This window comes from Schistocerca nitens, chromosome 2, assembly GCF_023898315.1.
Source record: "Schistocerca nitens isolate TAMUIC-IGC-003100 chromosome 2, iqSchNite1.1, whole genome shotgun sequence".
Taxonomy (NCBI): Eukaryota; Metazoa; Arthropoda; class Insecta; order Orthoptera; family Acrididae; genus Schistocerca; species Schistocerca nitens.
In genome coordinates, this window is record NC_064615.1 from 769,577,598 (window position 1) to 769,601,013 (window position 23,416).

Sequence of the window (23,416 nt, forward strand, 5' to 3'; positions counted from 1 at the left end):
TGTCTGGTTTTTTATTATGGCATAATGCCATAAGTGCACTTGAAATGCAGCGAACAGTTGAAACTAGCCAATAGTGTGAAATTAAACACTTCGTTTGAAATAAATTGACTGCCTCAGCAGAAAAGATTAATTTTCAGCCAAATCTCTTTAGCAAACTGGCAAAAATAACTTCATCGTTCTGTAAGGCGATTAATGCTTGACTGTCAGAAAGGTGGAGATAAAATCTGAAACTAATGACACATTTTAGCTTTCTGTAATTATGCGAACGTATTTTAATTGATTTGATAGCTGCCGGCCACAAAAATCAGTTTTGTTATCATTTAACGTGAGAGCAATAAACGAAGAGGAAACAACAAAATCACTGAACGTAAACACAGGTCACATGGAGACTTCCCACCTCAACTCAGACTGCTCTGTGCATCAGCCCCAGATTTACTGTATTTCCGAACCGGGGCAATATTAAGTAGTGGTGCCCAACCACACTTCTGTAACCAGAAGCGGGAGAACGTATTACTCATGCGCATATTCAAGAGCCCGCCCGCAACAGCTCAAACGAATCTAATTTAAAGTTGTCACGTCACGCTCATCGGAGGCAATTTGTTATAAAGAATTGCATAGCCTTCCTAAAGACTTTGACACACATTGCTGTTGGCAGACGCTTGTATGAGCACTGTTTTGTTGTTGTATATGGCCCATTTCCTTGGCAACTTAAGTTTTATTTTCGTTTTTTTCTCTCGTTCATGTTTTGTTGCTGCAGCATTATTCTGCAGTAGCGGGATACAGTAATATCCTTTGTTAGAGTATTGGTTCTTACCAGTCAAAATTACAAAAATTCAACTGAAAACCAAAACAATGAAAAATTCCCGGAATTCTAAACAATTCCCAGGTTTTTCCCAGATGAAAAAATTCCCAGGTTTTTCCCAGATGAAAAAATTCCCAGGTTTTTCCCAGATGAAAAAATTCCCAGGTTTTTCCCAGATCTCCCGGTTGTCCGGGGTCGTATACACCCTGTGAAATTATAGCAATGCCAAAGTGGGATGGTCATCATATATCCTACCTGCAAAATCCAGATGGGTGGAAGCACATGCACCATGCTGAAAGAAAGTGATGGGGTCAAAGCCATACTTCCAGAAAGCAATATTACAAACAAGTGTATGAAGTGTACGACATAATAGTGGTTGCAATTTGCTAAGAAAAAGGTAAGCTCATGGGAGCAAGTGCTTTGAGTTAAGAGGTCGTTGGTTGTTAGTTAATGGAACCATGTGTGATATTACAGCACCAACATTTCATTTCCTGGCTACAACAATGGGAGTTACTCTTTTAAATATAATACAGCCAACATATATTGGCTGGACAAGCCCTTAGAGATGTTGCCTAAACAAAACATTAACTTCTTAAACAAAACCTGGGAACCAAGTTTATTCCATTCACTAAGATGGACAATATCCGCCCGTGAGGGGTGGATCACTGCAAAGCAACTAATGCAGTACATGGAACAGTACTGAGCTGGTAGACATTGATTAAACGTGACCGGACTGATGACCGTGGCAGTCTGGTCCCTTTACTCCCCCCAAACCAACCATTAAACGTGACCTTGAGTGTCACGATTCATAGCGTCATTGTGACTCTGATTTTGCTCTGCATGGATTTTATTTACCTCAGATTAAGAGCCATTGAGGAACCTGATCCATGGGTAGTCTAGGTTCTAGTGGACTGGATCCCCCAAGAGAGAGATGGAGAATAAATTTGTACGGTTTGAGGATGATGGAACACAGTCCTAAAGTTGAGTGTAGTAAGTGTATAGTGTTAAGAATTGCCAGTCTATTGGTGTGCACTTATTATATTGCTCAAAGGTGGAAGTAGCCATGGTGGAAAACCAGTCCTGATCAAGACCTGAGGGGCCGGTTCTTGCCTGTGAAGATGGGCAGTGTAGTCTCGCTACTCAGTTTTTAGTGAGATCAGTAAGATATTGTAAGAAAGTCGCCATGAAATGTTGCAGTAGCAACTATGTACCACTAAGTGCAGTGTGGCAACCTGTGAATTAGAATAACACATAAGCAGAAGGTTTATGAGATGAGCTAGCCATATTAAGTGGGAACTTGCACCGCTTAGCAGTAAGAACCAATCCGGGTAGGGAAATGTCATGAGAGCATGACAATACCCTGGATGTGAGCTACCTGACCAAGAACTGGATAGTAATGCAACAAAGGTGCCGTCTCTTTGATGTAAAAACAGATATGAAATTTTGAAGCAGATTCATTTGACGTCCAGCATCACCATCAAGACACCAGCTCTATGCCAGATGATGAAGCGAATGGGCACTGCCAGATGCAGCCATGAGTTTGAGACTGTGTTGAGCCAGCTGCTGCCTGCACTGAGTCTCCTTGTGGGACATGGTGCCACAGTGCTGTAGACCTGCCACTGGCCTGTCACCATGACCACTCACCCTATTGAGTGCTGTCAGCACTCTACAATAACTTACTTTCTGAAGTCACTACATATATTCAAAACCTGACACATGAAGCATATATGGTTTAACATTGTATTACAAATGCAGGAAACATTAATAAAATGCAACATTCATTCAAACACAATTTCTGACATCTAACAAGATTATGAACATAATAAACTGATTAAGTAAAGCTAATCAGTGTATTCTGCAACACTAAAGTTTACTATCAGCCTTATTACATTCACCTCGCTCATTTTTAGTTATCAAACTTGGCAGAGTGGAAAGGAAGAAGTAATAGTTTTTTTTCTTTTAATTTCATGCAACAAATCACTAACCAACAAAAAATATGAGAATTACTATTTCAACAATGTTAATAAATTATGTCACTTATTCAAGTGTCTATTTACCTTGTGACTTGGAATAATGGGAGAAAAGGTCATGTTTCCTATACAGTAAGACAGAAGAACAGTTAACTGAAGGACTACTGTGCAAGTAAACACAAAGTAGCACAATACTGACACAGCCTACCTTTGAGAAGGCATCTCCTGGGCCTGGTGATGTATAAGTTCGGGATACAAGTTCAGGCAGGAATCCTCGAGGCAGTGTCTGTGAAAGAATAGGTGACAAAAGAAGGGATTCTGACACTCCCAGACCTCCCACTGACCCAGAGGTGGCACTTGTGGGCCTCTCCTCAGGCCAGTTGTCTAAAGAGCCCTGCAAGACTAATGCAGCAAATTGCACAAGTTGTGCTCGTAGATCTGACAGAACTTCACTCAATGGTGGTGAGCTGCATCTCTGAAATATTGTCAAACAAAAACAAAACAAAATTAGTTCAGCAACATTCTATCACACACAGTGTACAACGTCCTTTAAAAATTTCCAACAGGAACAAGGCTTTGATGTAATGATTATATTTAAAAGCAACTCCTCATGAGGACTTCGACAAATAATTAATATTGTAATCAATGATTTTTTAACTGAGAGATGTTCTGGCACAGCATTATCTTTAGTATTTATCATGAACTACTGTACAGAATTTGCTTCTTTCACAGTCTTATTTTTTATCAGAACACCAATGATCTTGGATAAACTTCACAAATTCAACTGAATACTCTGTACAAAACCACTATACTCTCACGAGCTGTCATTTCTACTGTCATTAAAATACTTAAATGTAAATAAACACCTGTAGCTGGTTAAAATTGTGTGCCAGATGGGGGCTTGAACACATACACTGTATTTTACTGTCAATTTCCATCTGAATAAGCCATCTGAGAATGCCTCATGAACCGATTCAAAGCTTCAGCTATGTCACTGTTTCTCTTGCTTCTGTTCCAAACTTAATGACGCTATGTGACTGATATCCTTGGTGGAATTGATGTAGTGCTGCACTTTATGACTGTGAGGCCTCATATGAAGAAGGGATATCAGAAGAAGAGTCTATGTTTAACATAACTTCAGGCTTATTGTTTGTGAAAGAAATTAGAGCTGACACCCAAACCTCCAGATTCAAACACTCAGATGGGTTCCAAACGTTGTGTGTCAATAAAGTATCAACAAAAACACTGATTTAGTTTGTGCTGTTTGCTGTCATCCAGTATAAGATGCATAAACAGTTATTAAAAGTAACATCTGAACTGCGGAGTATAGGCAAACCGTATCTATGAGCTCTGAGTGTGCAGATCTCTGGTAGGTGAGTTGGTACAGAGATGCAGCTCACCACCATTGAGTGAAGTTCTGTCAGATCTACGAGCACAACTTGTGCAATTTGCTGCATTAGTCTTGCAGGGCTCTTTAGACAACTGGCCTGAGGAGAGGCCCACAAGTGCCACCTCTGGGTCAGTGGGAGGTCTGGGAGTGTCAGAATCCCTTCTTTTGTCACCTATTCTTTCACAGACACTGCCTCGAGGATTCCTGCCTGAACTTGTATCCCGAACTTGCTAAAGGTACTAAGCCTGAAGCCCACTGCTGGTGAATTTTTTTGAACAGATTACATGTAAAATTGTTGTATGGAAGAACATTTTTCTGTTGTGTAAAAGGATGTTTCAAAGTTTGTAGCAATGTTCTTTTGGCAGTCTGCCTTATCTTTGTTAGTTGACAGTAGCAAACGTATAGTGTACATTTGCATAGGTAACACCACACCTATCTATACAAATGTACTGTATAGGTTTGCTACTTTCAACTAATGAAGTGAAAGCAGACTGCCAAAAGAACATTGTTACAAACTCTGAAACGTCCTTTCACATGCCAGAAAAATGAAAAATGGTATCCCATTTAACGATTTCAGGAATAATCTGTTAAAAAAAAATAAAATAAAATAAAAAAAATTTTTTTTAAAAAAATCACTATCAGTAAGTTTCGAACTCGTGACCTTTAGTACAATGATCTGACGCTCTACCAACTCATCTACCCGAGATCTTCACATTTTGATCTCACAGATACGGTTTGCCTACACTTCGTGGTTCTGGTGTTACTTTTAATTATCCTTTACGCATCTTCTACTGGACGACAACACATAGCACGAACTAAATCAGTGTTTTGGTGCGCATCTGAGTATCTGAAGGTTTTTGGTGTGAGAGATATTATGTGAAATTTTGATGGAGTAGAGAGGAGTCAATGACAAGATGAAGATCTGAATTGTACCACAAAGTGTATAGGAGGGGGTGTCTAAATTGTAACATTACTACCCATGAGAAGCAGCATACAAACATGGTTGTCAGTTTCAACATGGGCAATAGGACCCTACAAGTTTAAAGCTTTTTATCATTTTCTTCATTGTTCATTAAGGTTTTACGGTCTGTAACCAGTTCAAATAACTTTCTTGCTAACCACCCCATTGCTTTTAGATGCTCTTGGTATAATTCTATGTTTCCTAAAGAGTGTAAATGTGAATTGTATCATTGCAATAAACACACACTTTTTTGTTCAAATGGCTCTGAGCACTATGGGACTTAACTTCTGAGGTCATCAGTCCCCTAGAACTTAGAACTACTTAAACCTAACTAACCTAAGGACATCACACACATCCATGGCCGAGACAGGATTCGAACCTGCGACCGTAGTGGTTGCACAGTTCCAGACTGTAGTGCCTAGAACCGCTCGGCCACCCTGGCCGGCCACACTTTTTTGTTTAGTTTAATTTCTTTCAATCACCTCTTAAGCACCCACAACTCCCCCCCTGTCCATATTCCAGTCTGTGTCATACGCAGCAAATGTCCATATTCATGCCCCACCACACAGTTTTAACCTGTCATAAATTATCAATACGGCACATACTTCATGAATAGGAGAGGGATTACATTATCTGTAATCTGTATTTGATTGATTAACAAACAAAACTATTTTCTTCTCCTGATAAAATATTCTAGAGTGCAATGGTTGCTTGATGATGATATTTAAAACTATAATATAGAATGCACTATGGTGTAATGCTACATGAACGCCTAGTTATAATTCAACTGAAACTGAATTTTGGGTATTTAAGACTTCACAAGCCAAGCACAAAAAACGATAGTTTAATACCTGTTCCCTTTAAAAGAATCAATACAACAAAAATCATGCATGAACAATGCAATCTCTCTCTCTCTCTCTCTCTCTCTCTCTCTCTCTCTCTCTCTCTCTCTCTCTCTCTCTCCCCCCCCCCCTCTCCCTCTCTCCATCACTTCAATTTTATCAGTTTCATGTAACTGACAGCTAAACTAAAATTCATAGCTAGTGTCTCCCCCCACGAACCATGGACCTCACTGTTGGTGGGGAGGCTTGCATGCCTCAGCAATAGAGATAGCCATACCATAGGTCCAACCACAACAGAGGGGTATCTGTTGAGAGGCCAGAGAAACCTGAAGAGGGGCAGCAGCCTTTTCATTGCAGGGGAGTCTGGATGACTGACTGATCTGGCCTTGTAACGTCAACCCAAACGGCCTTGTTGTGCTGGTACTGTGAACGGCTGAAAGCAAGGAGAAGCTAAAGGCGTAATTTTTCCCGAAGGCATGCAGCTTTATACTGTAAGGTTAAATGATGATGGTGTCCTCTTGAGTAAAATATTCCGGAGGTAAAATAGTGCCCCATTCAGATCTCCAGGCGGCAACTACTCCGGAGGACGTCATTATCAGGAGAAAGAAAACTGGCGTTCTATGGATCGGAACATGGAATGTCAAATCCCTTAATTGGGCAGATAGGTTAGACAATTTAAAAAGGGAAATGGATAAGTTAAAGCTACATATAGCGGGAATTAGTGAAGTTCGGTGGCAGGAGGAACAGAACTTCTGGTCAGGTGAATACAGGTTTATAAATACAAAATCAAATAATGGTAATGCAGGAGTAGGTTTAATAATGAATAAAAACATAGGAACGTGGATAATATGCTATGAACAGCATAGTGATTGCATTATTGTAGCCAAGATAGACACGAGGCCCATACCTACCGCAGTAGTACAAGTTTATATGCCAACTAGCACCTCAGATGATGAAGAGATTGAAGAAATGTAAGATGCGATAAAAGAAATTATTCAGATAGTGAAGGGAGATGAAAATTTTCATGGGGGACTGGAACTCAACTGTAGGAAAAGGGAGAGAAGGAAAAGTAGTAGATGAATATGGACTGGGGGTCAGGAATAAAAGAGGAAGCCGTCTGGTAGAATTTTGCACAGAGCGTAACTTAATCACAGCTAACATTTGGGTTAAGAATCATGAAAGAAGGTTGTATATGTGGAAGAGGCCTAAAGACACTGGAATGTTTTAGGTAGATTATATAATGGAAAGACAGATATTTAAGAACAAGGTTTTAAGTTGTAGGACATTTCCAGGGACAGATGTGGACTTTGACTACAACTGATTGGTTATGAACTGTAGATTAAAATGGAAGAAACTGCAAAAAGGTGTGAATTTAAGTATGTGGGACTTGGATAAACTGAAAGAACCAGAGGTTCTAGAGAGTTTCAGAGAGAGCAATAGGGAACTATTGACAAGAAAGGGGGAAAGAAATACAGTAGAAGAAGAATGGGTAGCTTTGAGAGATGAAATAGTTAAGGCAGCAGAGGATCAAGTAGGTAAAAAGACAAGGGCTAGTAGAAATCTTTGGGTAACAGAAGAAATACTGAATTTAATTGATGAAATGAGAAAATATAAAAATGCAGTAAATGAAACAGGCAAAAAGGAATACAAATGTCTCAAAAATGAGATCAACAGGAAGTGCAAAATGGCTAAGCAGCAATGGCTAGAGGACAAATGTAAGGATGTAGAGGCATGTATCACTAGGGGTAAGACCGATACTGCCTACAGGAAAATTAAAGAGACCTTTGGAGAAAAAAAAACCATTTAAATGAGTATCAAGAGCTCAGATGGAAAACCAGTTCTAAGCAAAGAAGGGAAAGCAGAAAGGAGTAAACGGAGGGTCTATATACAAGGGCAATGTACTTGAGGGCAATATTATGGAAATGGAAACAGACATAGATGAAGATTAAATGGGAGATATGATACTGCGTGAAGAGTTCGGCAGAGCACAGAAAGACCTAAGTCGAAACAAGGCCCCAGGAGTAGAAAATATTCCATTATAACTACTGATAGCGTTGGGAGAGCCAGCCCTGACAGAACTTTACCATCTGGTGAGCAAGGTATATGAGACAGGTGAAATACCCTCAGACTTCAAGAAGAATATGATAATCCCAAATCCAAAGAAATCAGGTGTTGACAAGTGTGAAAATTACAGAACTAACAGTTTAATAAGCCATGCCTGCAAAATACTAACACAAATTCTTTACAGATGAATGCAAAAACTGGTAGAAGCTGGCCTCGGGGAAGACCAGTTTGGATTCAGTATAAATGCTGAAACACATGAAGCAATACTGACCCTATGACTTATCTTAGAAGATAGATTAAGGAAAGACAAACCTATGTTTCTAGCATTTGCAGCCTTACAGAAAGCTCTTGACAATGTGACTGGAATACTCTCTTCCAAATTCTGAAGGTGGTAGGGGTCAAATACAGGAAGCGAAAGGCTGTTTACAATTTGTACAGAAACCAGATGGCAGTTACAAGAGTTGAAGGGCAAGAAAGGGAAGTAGCGATTGAGAAGGGAGTGGGACACGGCTGTAGCCTATCCCTGACGTTATACAATCTGTATATCAAATAAGTAGTACAGGAAAGAAAGGAAAATTTGGAGTAGGAATTAAAATCCATAGAGAAGAAACAAAAAATTTTAGGTTCGCCAATGACATTGTAATTCTATCAGACAAGAAGAATTGAACGGAATGGACAGTGTCTTGAAAGGTGGATATAAGAGGAACATTAACAAAAGCAAAACAAGGCTAATGGAATGTAGTCGAATTAAATCAGACGATGGTGAGGGAATTATATTAGGAAATGAGACACTTAAAGTAGTAGATGAGTTTTGCTATTTGGGGAGCAAAATAACTGATGATTGTCGAAGTAGAGAGGATATAAAATGTAAACTGGCTATGATGGCAAGGAAAGTGTTTCTGAATAGGAGAAATTTGTTAACACTGAGAATAGATTTAAGTGTCACGTAGTCTTTTCTGAAAGTATTTATATGGAGTGTAGCCATGCATGTAAGTGAAACATGGACGATAAACAGTGTAGACAAGAAGAGAATAGAAGCTTTTGAAATGTGGTGCTACAGAAGAATTCTAAAGATTAGATGGGTATCACGTAACTAATGAGGATGTACTGAACAGAATTGGGGAGAAGAAGAATTTGTGGCACAATCTGACTAGGAGAAGGAATCGGTTGGTAGGACATGTTCTGACACATCAAGGGATCACCAGTTTAGTACTGGAGGGAAGCATGGATGATAAAAATCATAGAGGGAGACCAAGGAATGAATACATTAAGCAGATTCAGAAGGATGTGTAGGTTGCAGTAGTTACTTGGAGATGAAGAGGCTTGCGCAGGATAGAGTAGCATGGAGAGCTGCATCAAACCAGTTTCTGGACTGAAGACAACAACAGCAACAGCAAACAGCAACAGCAACAGCAACGACTAGTGTCTCCTACGATAAAGTACGATAAATTGTTTTAAAACTGATAAAGAGAAACTGGTATACTACAAGCAACACACTTTTGGGAGTGGCAAACACAGGTATGCCAAGATTTTCACTGATTGCAGTTGCTCATTGCCAGCGAATCATTCCTATATTAACACTTGATTTCCAGCCATAATCGTCAGACATTTTGTGCTTCTTCCCCCCTTAGCTGATAATCCATTTCCCCAGATTTCTGTGTTATCTAATATTCAACAGAATGACAGCCCTTCTTCCTTAGGTATGATAAAGAATGTTGTGTTGGACAACTTGTGCAGCAACTGGGTGGTCCTGCTGTTTCTTGGCCACTGTTTGTCGGTGGCTATTCATGTGGACAGGCAGTTTGCTGGTTGTCAAGCTCTTGTAGAATGCAGCACAGTAGTTGCAGCATAGCTTGTAGATCACACGACTGGTTCCACAGGTAGCCCTGACTTTGATGGGAAAGGTGATACTTGTGACTGGACTGGGGTAGGTGGTGGTGGTGGTAGTGGTGGGAGGATGTATGGAACAGGTCTTGCATCTATGTCAATTACAGGAATATGAGCCATGAGGCAAGGGTTGGGAGTAGGGCTTGTGTAGGGATAGACATGGCTTTTGTGTAGATTCAGTTTCGGTGGGTGGCCGAATAACACTATGGGAGGAGGTGAGAATAGTGGGTAGGCTATTCCTCATTTAAGGGCACGACGAGAGATTGTCAAAAACCTGGCAGAGAATGTGACTCAGTTGCTCCAGTCCTGAGTGGTAAGAGTCACGAAGGAAATGCTCTTTTGTGGCTGAACAGTGGGATTTCAGGGTGGAGTGGGGTAGGGTGGTGGTGGTGGTGGTGGTGGTGGGGGCACAAAAACAACTAGTCATATGTGCCCATGTCCAAACTGCAGAACACAAAAACAAAGATAGGAGTTAAAAACGACTACATGTTAATCCCAATCTATGGAAGAGAACACAGCTAAAAACTTGGATGAAGATCTATAAAATATGCTATAGAGAAACAGAGGTCCTGAACTAAAGATTAGATGTCCTTCACCATATTGCTATGATGGATAAAAACTGAAACGCAGTCAACAACCCATGAGTTGTTCGCTATAACAGCCAATAACTCAGACGGCAAGCACAAATGAGAATGTAAGTGGTTAAAAAAAGGCCATTCTGTAAAGAAATGGCATACCATCAAAGGTTGAGGGCAATGAGCACAAAGTGGTGGGGAAGCACCATTTAACAAATGGCGATGGCTAAAAAGACAGTTCCCAATATGCAACCTAGCTAAAATGATCTCCTCATGGCGAGAGGGCCAAGAGGAGGTCGTCCAAGCCACTGGGAGAGGCTTAATAAGCTGGAGCTTGTTCCCATGAAGGGAGGACCAGTGGTGATGCCAAAGTGACAGCACCTGCTGACAGACAGCAACACAGAGATCATCGAAGGAAATGTAAGAACTAGTAGGCTGAGGTACAAAGACTGCAGCCTTGGCAGCAATGTCAGTGTCCTCGTTTTCTGTCAGACCAATGAGATCAGGCACCCACATAAACATCACACTGGCTCCATCAAGAGTAAGCAAGTGACAGCTTTCCTGAACCCATTGCACTAAAGGATGGACAGTGTACAGCACACACAGCTTTGAAGGGCACTGAGAGAGTCGGGACAGATGACGTAATTGAAAAGCCTGTGTCGCTGGATGTATTGCATGGCCTGATACACGGCAAAGAGCTCTGCTGTAAATACTGGTCAGCGTTCTGGAGGCTGATAGCAAAAAACACCAGTGCCAATGACGAAGGCACACCTGACACCACGGTCAGTATAAAAAGCCACCAGTTTACACGAAGGTACTATTGCAAAACTGAAACTGAAGGCGATAGAGGGAATGAAGTCCAAGGTGAACAAGGGCCGCCGCACGAAGCCAAGGTGGTGAAGGGTTCACATCCATCAGGAAAGTGGCTGGTAGCATGAAGTTAAGCTGCTGGAGCAAGAGCCAAAAGCAAACTCCAGGAGGTAACAGAGAAGAAGGACGTGCCCCATACTGGCAGTCAAAGGAGTCATCAAAGAAGGAGGCATAGGATGGGTGGCCATGCATGGCAGACAAACGGCATGTGTATCCGCTGAGGAGAACATCACGGCAGCAGTGGTAGTTTGGCAGCTTCTGCATATAGACTCTCGACCGGGCTAGAGTAAAAGGTGGCAGTGGCCAAACGGATGCCAAGAGGTGGCATAAGAGGGATGGACACACAGATGCATTAATGAAACACCTGTAGTCTAGTTTCAAATGGACAAGGGACCGGTACAAATGGAGAAAGGTAGTTTGATCTGCTCCCCAGTAAGCACCACTCAGGACTAGTAGGACATTTAGGGACCGCATACAACGGGCCGCCAGGTAAGACATATGGAAGGATCATGAAAGTTTCCTACTGAGCATGAGCCCCAGGAATTTCATAGTTTCAACAAAAGGAAGAGCAACAGGCCCAAGATTTAAAGATGGTGGAAGAAACCAATCACGCTGCCACAAATTCATACAAACGGTTTTGCTAATGGAAAAATGAAACCCATTGTCAGTGCTCAACAAGTAAAGATATCGCTGAAGACATCGCTCAATGAGACAGGTCCATAGAGAACTGCAATAGACGACAAAACCGTCAATAAAAAAAGGGAGCTGAAGATGCCCGGCGGGAGGCAAGCCATTATAGGGTTAATGGTGATAGCAAAGAGGACAACACTCAGGACGGAACTCTGAGACACACCGTTTTCCTGGATAAAGGTGTCTGACAAGGCAGAACTCACATATACTGTGAAAACTCGGCCTTGTAAAAATTCCTGAAGGAAATGGGGCATGAGGCTACGGAAGCTCTACGTGCAAAGACTACGGACGATACAAGTCCTCCCGCTGGTGTTGAAGGCTTTCTCCAAATCGACAAACACAACTACAGCTGGTATTTCAGCAAGAAACCATTCATGACACGGGTGGAAAAGTGACAAGATGATGGTCAATTGTAGAACAGCATGCTCGATATCCACACTGTGCAGTGGTTAGTAAATTGTGAGACTCAAGCCACCATGCCAGCCGGGCATGAATCACACATTCCATCATCTTGCAAACACAGCTGGTGAGAGAGGGCAATATCTAGAAGGAAGGTGTTATTCCTTACTGGGCTTGGGTGTAGGTATGACAGTGGCTTCACACCAGTGTCTGGGAAACGTGCCCTCTGCCCAGATGCCGTTGTACAGTTGAAGGAAAAATTGCTTACCTGCAAGAGTAAGGTGCTGCAACATCTGAATGTGAACACTGTCTGGCCCTGGGGCAGAGAATTGGCATGAAGTGAGAGCATGATCTAGCTCCCTCATATTAAAGGCGGCATTTTAGCACTAACTATTCTGAGAAGGGGAGGGTATTGCCCAAGCCACCTCCGCTTGTTTCCGATGGAAGAAGGCAGGGTGGAAGTGGGAGGAGAACGAAATCTCTGCAAAATGGCAGACCAAGGTGTTGGAGATAGCAATAGGGTCCACTATGACATCAGCTGCTACTGTCAGGCTGGAAATTGGAGAATGGACCTTGGTCCCAGAGAGCCATCAGAGAATGGCCCTCAAAACAGAGCAGGTAGTGGAACTCTTAAAAGAACTAGTAAATGAAATCCAGCTAGCTTTTTTGCTCTTCTGAAGAACGCAGTGACACTGTGCATGCAGCCGTTTATAATGAATGCAAATTGTCATCTTACGATGATAGTTAAAAACATGGAGAGCATGTCTCCGTGGGCGAATGGTGTCTCAGCATGCCTCAGTTGACCAAGGAACTGGGATACAGTGCAGTAACGTGAAAGTAGAAGGAACGGAACTTTTGCAATGGTAAGGATAATGTTTGTAAGATATTATACATGGTCACAACAACTGTAAGTGTTGTTCATTGAAGGTCACCAGGGAAGGGTAAAGCTTCCAGTCAGCCTTAGAAAGCTGCCATTTTGGTGCGCACGTAGTTGGGATTGAAGTCAACAATTGGATGGCAAACAGGAAACAGTCTCCAGAGTATGTGTCAGAGAGAACGGACCACTCAAGATGATGGGCAAGCTGGGCAGTGCAGAAGGAGAGGTACAAATGACAATAGGTGTGAGTGGAGTCTGAAAGGAACATGGGTGCTCCCGTGTTAAGGCAGATGAGGTTAAGGTGATTGAGAAGGTCAACCAAAAGGGCACCTCTCTGACAGGTTCTGGGTGAGCCCCAAAGGGGATGCTTTGCATTAAAGCCACTGAGCAGCAGAAAGGTGTGAGGGAGTTGCCCAATAAGCTGGAGGAAATATGCCCTGGTTATTCTGAATGATGGAGGGATGTAAACGGTATAAAGGGAAAAGGTCAAGTGAGGAAGGAAAATGTGGACAGCAACAACTTGGAGCCGTTCATCAGGGAGATGGTTCACTATGATCATCATCCCAGATAAGCAGCATGATTTCTCCATGAGATTGAATGCCGTTCTTGGGGGAAGGACGAAGCGGACCGGGAAGAAATGCGAAAGCTCAAAGCGGTCGTGAGGATGCAATTTTGCTTCCTGGAGGCAGAGTAAAAGCGGAACTGCGATTCTAAGAGCAGCCATAAGTCTGCTTTGCTGAATCAAAGGCTGCGAACATTCCATTGGAGGAGAGTCATGACAAGGAAAAAATGAAGGGATGTCATCTCAGCAGCTGCCAAGTGCCAGCCTTCAAAGACTTGCTACTACAGGGCACAGAGGCAGGAGGATCCTGCTTCATGAGGTCTACAGAGACATCGACATTCTCCCTCTGTCGGTCGGCAGAGTCCAGGGCAGAAAAATGGTTGGTGGTATGTACTGGTGACATGAAAGTCGGCCAGGCGAGGGTATCACGTGGCCGACATCATCAAAGAGGATCTCTGAATTGGTGAAGGAGAAGACTGTTTCTTTTTGTTTGACTTCTTGGAGCCTTCCTGGGTGGCAAAGGAAGCCTCAGATGTTTGTTGGCTGGAGGGATGTGGGAAGTTTTCACAGGAGTATGCTTTCTCTCCTTTCCAGGAATCCAGCTGTGTAGCAGGTGACTTCACCCCATGAGATGAAAGTTTGGTGGCTGGTTGCACAGCTGGAGGAGGGGAGATGGGGACGTTACCATGATGCTGGGTGATTTCACAACCGTGGTGCTCAATTTGAGGTCACATGTCTGTGTGGCCATGTCCTTCGTGGAGCAAGATGTGGTAAGAACAGTACTGTGGGTGCCAGTTGGTAGAATGCAGGATTTCCAACTATCCAACAACTTGCGAGTGACTGAGTGAGGCACTTTTTCCTTCACCCAGATCTCCCGGAAAGCCCACTCATTGAGATACACAGGACAATTGTGGGAGGAGACGGCATGGTCACCACTGCAGTTGAAGCACTGGGGAGAAGGAGGTGGACAATTGCCCTCATCAGCATCCCTACCACAGGTTACACATTTGGCCTGGTGTTGACAGGGCTCTCGAGTGTGGTTGTAACGATGACACTGGTAGCACCACATCAGGTTCAGTATGTATGGTCGTACTGTGATAACTTCATAGCCTGCTTTTATCTGTGACTCTATCAAAAGTGAGAAAAAGATTTCGTGGGGCACTAAGGATGCATCTATTTTTGTCATCACTGGATGGACTGCAACATACCCTGATCGGAGAGGTATGTTTGGATTTCTACCTCAGTCAGACCATCTAGCAGCCTAGTGTAAATAACACCATGAGAATAATTCAGAGTTCGATGGGCCTCGACATGAACAGGATAGCCATGGAGGAGTGAATCTGCAAGCAGTTGTTGTGCTCAAGAATCAGAAGTAGTCTCCAGAAGCAAAGTGCCATTTCATAAATGAGAGGAAAATTTCACAGAGCCAGTAATTGCATCAACACCTTTCTGAATAATGAACAGATTTACTGTAGAAAAGGACTGACCATCTTCAGTATGTGAAACTATGAGGAACTGTGGTGCAGCTGGGAGGGTCTTTGAATCCTTAGCCTCATTCCGTTACGTTTAGCAGACGTCGACTGAGATGATGATGCTTGGCTCAGTGCAAGAAAATCCCCCATGACTACCAGCATCTCCGATGGCGCGCTCCTTCCAACTGGTGGCCACCCTTCAGAAGCGGGCACACCTACCTTAGGTGACTGTTTACACCTCAGGTCACATCTCCCAAACATTTGACAGAGGGACTGATCAGCAATTTAAAAAGGTAGAAGCTCAGGCAATCACTCTTCCCTGGGCCTGGCCTTTACCAGAGGGTATGTGTGAACACTTCCTCTCAACCCGGGGCTGCAAATTACACGTTACCCAATCACCCGTTACATGTCAGACATGTGGGCTGGCCTTCAGGAGCACACTGAGAGGAAGAAGAAAAAGGAGAACCTCAAATGCTGAAGTGGAGGAAGGGTATGAGAAGGGGAACGGAAAAAGAAAGAAGGAATGAAAGATAGTGGAGAGAATGTTCTGATATTGGCTACTGAATATGCAGAACACATTTCCAACAACATTCCAGACTTGTTCCCCAAGGGAGGGGAAAAAGATTAGCAAGAGGATAGACATGGGGCACATAAGTGGAAAGGCCCTTGTGGTAGCCATGCATGAACCTGCAAAAGAGCCCCATGGGCTGGGAGTGGTGGGTGAGTGGAGAGATAAGGCACAGGAGATCTGTTTTGGTACAAGGTTTGACAGTAATTACAGTTTGTGAAGGTCTCAGCAAGACCCTTGGTATATTTCCAGAGGGTCTGCTCCTCCCTATAGGTATTATGGCCAAAAGTGGCTAGGCAGTATGGAAGGGACTTCTTGGTATGGAATGGGCCACAACTGTCAAAGTGGAGGTATTGCTGGTAATTGGTAGGTTTGATATGAATGGAGGTACTGATGTACCCATTTTTGAGGAGGAGGTCAACATTGAGGAACACTGCTTGTTGGGTTGAAAAGGGCCAAGTGAAGCAAATGGGGGAGAAGGTGCTGAGGTTCTTGAGAAATGTGGATAGGGTGTCCTCATCCTTGATCCATATCACAAAGACATCTTCAACGAATCTGAACCAGATGAGGGGTTAGGAAAGATTCCTCTAGATGGCCCATGAATAGACTGGCATGGGATGGTCGCATGCAGTTGTCTATACCCATACCCCAGACTTGTTTGTAGGAGATGCCTTCAAAGGAGAAATAATTGTTTTGAGGATATAGCTGGTTATAGCGACCAGGAAGGAAGGATGTTGTAGGTTTGATATCCTTCGAGCATTGGGAAAGATAGTGTTCAATAGCAGAAAGGCCATGCACATTAGGGATGTTACTGTAAATGGCAGTGGCATCAACAGTGAAAAGCAGAGTACCATGTGGTAAAGGAACAGAAACTGTGGAGATTCAGTGGAGGAAATGGTTGGTATAGTTTATATACAAGAGTAGGTTGCAGATAATAGCCTGAGGTGTTGGTCTACGAGACCTGAGATTCTCTCAGTGGGAGCATAGTAACTGGCCACAATGGGGTGTCACAGGCGGTTGCGCTTATGGGCTTTAGGAAGCATGTAGAAGGTAGGAGTGCATGGAGTGGTAGGGGTGAGGAGATCCTACTGAATTACTGGAATGGGGTCACCATGGCAGGGATTGTAGGTGGATGACTCTGACAGCTGCTGGAGTTCTCCTGCCAGGTAATCCTTGCGGTTCAAAACCACAGTGGTGGAGCCTTTGTCAGCAGGTAGGACTGACTATAAGATCAGAATCAGTTTTTAGGTGGTAGATTGCGGTTCTTTCAGTGGATGTAAGGCTACCTTGCATGGTTGGTTTGTCGGTTTGGGGGAGGGAACCAAACAGCATGGTCATTGGTCCCATCAGATTAGGGAAGGGTGGGGAAGGAAGTTGACCATACCCTTTCAAAGGAACCATCGCAGCATTTGCTTGGAGTCATTCAGAGAAATCAAGGAAAACCTAAATCAGGATGGCCGGATGAGGGTTTTAACTGTCGTCCTCCCGAGTGCGAGTCCAGTGTGCTAACCACTGCGCCACCTCGCTCGGTCTACCTTGCATGTTCAGGGATTTGGGGGAATGACTGTGATGCAAAGTTTGAAGTTAAGAAATTCCGAAAAGTTAAAATTGCAGTGGGGGTGGATCAGTTTGGATGGAGGACTGTATTGAGTCTGGCATGGTTCAATATTGCTCTTTGATTGAGTCTGATTGGTAGGGTTGGCAGCAAAAAAGTGTTTCAACTGTAGGTACCAGGAGAAGGAGATAAAGTCTTTAAGAAGTCCCATTTGGAATTTGGGAGTGGGACAAAAGGTGAGGCCTTTTCATAGGGCTGGTGCTTCTGTGGGGCTAAGGCTTTTGGAGGAAAGGTTCATAACTGTGTTTTGGGTCGGCTTATGTTTTGAATTCTGTATGGTGGTGGGAGGAGTTTTTGAAGGTGGGGTAAATGTAGTACATATGCAAGGCAGGGTTTGTCAGCTATGAGGGGAAGTGGGGGAGGTTTGGAAGTTGTTGTAGAGTTGGTGGATAGTGGTAGTCCAAGGCAGGAGTAAGAAGTGAACAGGAAGAAGAGTTTTTTTGAGATGGCATTGTGCATGCCGCTCTAGTTCCTGGAGGGCAAGAGTTTCAATGTGTAATATGGGATCCAGGACTTTGGGACTGCATAGGAGAAGAATTGAATTTTGTGGATGGAGAGAAAATACTGCAAGGAGTTTTGAGCCTGACTGACATGGGTTTGTAGGACTACGTTGGTGAGCGTTAAGGAATGGCGAAATCTGAACAGATGTAGGTCATTGTAGAAAGAGTGGTTGCAGCCAGAGATGGGTAATTTGATGGTAAGGCCATTTGGGGGGATTGCATGAGCCACACAACAACACAGGAACAGTATGTGGGATTGGGTTCTGGCTAGGGATAAGGAAATTTTTCTGCAAGGATTGACGGTGGAGGATAAAAACGCTTAAAATGTAGAAATATGTCTGAAAAAATATTTAAGAATACATCCAAACACAGATTGGAGGGGGGGGGGGATCACAAAAAGGTTGAAACGCATGAGGTATGGGCAAATAAGATGAAATCTGAAGTAGTAGGCGGATAGTGGAAGGCAAAAACCAACTGATATCCATGTGAAAATACTAAGGTTTTGGTTTATCCATCTTCATCTCTTTCTTATTTCTCTGTCATCTGTTCCTGCAAGACTTCACCAACTGTCATGGCCTGAGAGGCAGCAACATCTTCATTAACTTCAACATACACATCAAAGCTAACGCAGCAGGTGTTTTCTACTTGCCCCTTTATTTGCCAATTTGCTGCCACTGTTCAGCTCCAGTTCCTTCATTTTTTATAGTGATGTCTTCTGTACATATCCAATGCAAGCCAGCCTTCTTGAAGCAGTCTGAGATTGGTGTTTTCTTTCATTGAATCCCAGGCACTTCTTACAAAATACTTGGTGTCAAAGCTCACCCCCTTTCCAATTCAATTTTGAAGATAGACCAGCCTCTTCTTTACAAGAATCTTTCTTGTATTTCTGTTTCACATATTTTATAATGCCATAGCCGAATGGCTGAAGGTGGCTTGTACAATTGGGAGGAAAACAACACTATGTTTATATTATGTAGATACGGTGTATCTAGGGGTTGCACTGCAGCCTGCTCAATAAAAAGGATGGTTTTGCTTTTTCTAACATCCAAACTTCCATCCCTGGCATGCAACAACTATTTGAATATAATTGTTGTTACCAATGCTTTCAACTTAAGAAATACATTTATATGAAAATGTTCACACATTCTTCGGCATTCCCATTATTAGTGGCACCAACTTTTCTGTTCCATTTTCATTACAACAAAATAAGGACAGTTAGCCTCTACTAAATTCCCTCCATGCCATTTCTCTCTTATGAACTTGAAAATTTTATCAGGCAGAATGTGAAAAAATAAGCCTATTTCATCTGCATTAAAAATAGCATTGGGACTGTACCTTTTTATGATTGATGCAAATTTTTCTGTGAATAACAGTTTCAATGTTTACACTTTCAGTTCCACCTCTAACACAATTATACACGAATTTTTTTCAGTTCTTGAACCTTTTGATCTAACCACTGGATGTTTTGAAATCTGTGAGCCCTTCTTTAGTGCCAAATATATTGTTTTAACCTGAACCACAGTATCATTAATTGCAATATTCAAAGCACAAGCTTATTACATCCACTTCAATGGCACGTTTTCCACATCTGGAGACATAGTCACACCCTAGTTTATGACTGCCATTTCCTTTTCCCAACCAAGCATGCTGCTTCAATTATTTTTTGTTTGTTCACCATCTTACTTGATGTTCATACAGTTAATGTTAAGTTTTCATGCAATATAAATACACTTCATGTGTGAATTTTTGTCCAGTTTCTGAATAAAGTTCCACTTTTCTTTGTATGTTAACTTACTCACTGTCTTTTTGTCCATCTTTTTGTCCTGACATATCAGTACATTATTTGGTGGGGGAAAAAAAAGGAGAGAGAAAGAAATAAAGAAAAGAAAACACCACAAACTGTGTCAGTCAAATGCCAAACAGAAACAAAGGACACCAGCTGCAGAGTTAAACCCTAATAAATATTCAATTTATTGTTTGGCGATTACAGCTTCATCCCTGCCTCCAACTGATGCTTGTCAGTAAAAGTCTGAAGTCTTCAGGGTTAATGTCAACCTATAAAAACTATTTCTGAGCTTCATTTCTACCATAGCAAATGATATGTATGATGCGCAAAGATGCTGGCACTGAAAAGCACTGTTTCTGCTTGTTTTCTCATCCCACAGCCGCAGATGACCTTCTCCCACCACTACCAGAACTCCCAGCAACAGAAGCTGCAGTGGGCAAACACTACTGATACTACCAAATTTGAAAACACTAATGGGGGAGGGAGAATGTATAAATGAATCATTTTAACCTGTGTTTAAAGCAGCTGGGACTGTGACTTCCAAAACTGGGGAGGAGGTGGTGGACAATTGCCCTCATCAGCATCCCTACCACAGGTTACACATTTGGCCTGGTGTTGACAGGACTCTCGAGTGTGGTTGTAACGATGACACTGGTAGCACCACATCAGGTTCCGTATGTATGGTCATACTGTGATAACTTCATAGCCGCAGATGACCTTCTCCCACCACTACCAGAACTCCCAGCAACAAAAGCTGCAGTGGGCAAACACTACTGATACTACCAAATTTCAAAACACTAATAGGGGAGGGAGAATGTATAAATGAATCGTTTTAACCTGTGTTTAAAGCAGCTGGGACTGAGACTTCCAAAACTGGATGTACTGCTACATGGGAAAACATAGTAATGAGAGACATACTAACGCGATTCCACTGGATATGTAGATACTGGTAGGTTAATCAAGCTTGTACAAAATTTATATTTAAGAAGTAAGCCTACACTGAATGTAGAATGGCATCAATATATTACAATGCAGAATAGTAGTAGTAGTAGTAGTAGTACTTTTTGTTTTGTGTGTGTGTGTGTGTGTGTGTGTGTGTGTGTGTGTGTGTGTGTTTTGTCCTTTTTAAGGAAACTAAAATAGTCCTTGTGTATAACAATACCCAATGAAACTAGTATATGCTTACCAAGTACTAAATTTTTCCCCCTCACATGTGTGTAGTTGCCTCATTACTAGAAAAACCAGGGAAACAGCCAGACACTCCAAGACTTCATTAAAATTACCTCCAAACCTTTTAGTGAGGAGCCTGACACTACACAAAATGTTAAAGTAAGTCTCACTGTCACTTAAAATAGAGGCTAGATCACCAGATACGAAAAGAGATGTCTACTTGTTAGCAAATAAAATACACTTCGTTAAAATATGTTGTGCTTAAAATGGTACTCCAAAAGTTCCATATATTGACTGATATCACTGGAAAAGGAAGCCGTGTGTTTATGGACGATGTTCTATTCTTAGCCTGATAACTCTCACTTTCTTGCATAATTGTGATTGGCAAGAGGTATACCGTGCTCAGGTTGTTAATGTGACTGTCCACAGCTTGTTGTTTGCTACTTTCAACCACGACAGAAATACAACAGCATGCTAAATGATGCTACACCACATCACGATGCCTGTTATTTGTCTCCTGGCACAAAAAGTGAAGCACTCATACGACTTGGTCAAATGTTAATGTAACTTGATACACCCACACAGGGCATATAAGGGGCATGAACATCACCAGATGTCGAGGGATCACTGTGAGACAGTGTTATGAGCACCTGACAAGAGTTTGATGGAGATGTCATTGTAGGTCTCTAATTGGTCAACTGGTTAAGTCACGCCATATACAGATTTGTGAGGCAGTCTGCTGTGGCAGTGGGACAATGTTCAACTGCATGGGGACATGAGAGCAGGCATACTCGTACCGAGATTCTGTTCGGCTGTGTCTGACCACCACAACAGAGGATCACTGTATTGTGCACCAAGAACACTGTGACCCCTCCACCTCTGTATCTGCCAACCAAGAACAAGTTATGGACTCACTGCACCTTTGTGTGTCATTCTACACCAATAGCTGGGAGGCTAGCAGCAGACAGACTAGGGAATTACTATCCCAAGCACAACCTGACATTAACACACCACTAACAGCTGTATTTGGAGTGATGCCGTGACTAGAAAGCAGGGACTGCTGATCAATGGCCTCACTTTATGTTCAGTGATGAATCGCGGTTCTGCATCACACTAGATGACCATCATTGGCAGTTATGGTGGCAACCTCAGGAGAGGTTCCGTTCTTTCAGTATATCGGATAGACATAGACTCTGTGTTACTGCAACATGATTTGGTAAGCCATTATGTATGACTCCTGGTCACGAATGGTAGCAATTGAGAGAACAGTGACAGCAAAATGGTATGTCACAGACATCCTGAATGCTTATGAGTTACCTCTCACGACAGTATTGTCATGCCATTTTTCATCAGGCTAATGATTTTCCAAACATGGCATGAGCCTCTATTAACTGTCTGTGTTATATTAAGGTACTCCTATGGTCACCCAGACCTGCCCTCGAACATGTGGGGGACCGACTGGGATCTCAGCTCTGTCCCAGTGCCTGTAGCCAGGACATCCTGCACCAAATACAACAGTTGTGGGCCATCTTGCCTCAGGAAAGGATATAATGGCTTAATAACACCCTTCCCAACAAAATCAGTTCATGCATCCAGACCACAGGAGGTGCAGTCATACTAAATAAGTGGACTCATACTGTCAAATCCTTTGTAAATTTGGCTCAATTTTGTAATAACTGAAGTAGCATCACATACTCTCTCAACCTGTGAAGATTTATTTTGCTTCCTCCTCCCCTTCCGAGTGCCTTTTTTTTTTCCAGGCAGTGTCCTTGCTTCCTGGAAGGAAACATTTCACTGCTTCCTGATATATCCTGGTATTCAAGAGAATGCCTTGACATTGTATCTGTTGTACAGCTTCTTGAATTTCCGTAAAATAGCTTTCATTGATTGTCAAGTGGCTGTAGCTATTGAAGAGATGGAATCTTAAGTATCAGTACTACTTTGCTGAGGTAACTCAGAACATTTTTGATGAGGATTCTGAATTTTTAGGACAGGACCAAGACAAAACAGTAATTTGATTAAACAAAAAACAACAGAAGTGGATGACACAATAAAAACATAAGTTTCCTCTTCCATTTTTACAGACTCCAATGAGTCTACACCATTTTGTGTACAGAACAGTTACCTTCAAGCTAAGTAAATTCTTGAGGGGAACCAAATGATGTAGGTATGAATGAACAACTCCAACTGAGGAGAAAGGCTTCCACACATAATATATACAAGTGCATCAACAATTTCAATCATTTCAGTTCAAATTACTTCTGTTTCTGATATTTTCTCAGTTTATATTCAATTCCTAGAAATAAATAATACAAATCAATTTTTTTGGATCTACATCATAAGTAATATCTAAAGTTCAGTCACAAAGGATAATATTCCAAACTCTAAATGATTTTTGTTCAGCTTAGTTAAAAGC

General features: G+C 42.3%; 1 protein-coding gene across 1 annotated transcript in view; it reads right to left on the reverse strand.

The window, feature by feature from the left end:
- LOC126237011 (ubiquitin conjugation factor E4 B) overlaps positions 1-23,416 on the reverse strand; it is a 313,737-nt gene that overhangs the window by 216,755 nt on the left and 73,566 nt on the right. The window contains exon 7 of the mRNA XM_049946739.1: positions 2,981-3,247. Within this exon, the coding sequence (XP_049802696.1) occupies positions 2,981-3,247 (267 nt within the window). The remainder of the gene's footprint in view (positions 1-2,980; positions 3,248-23,416) is intronic.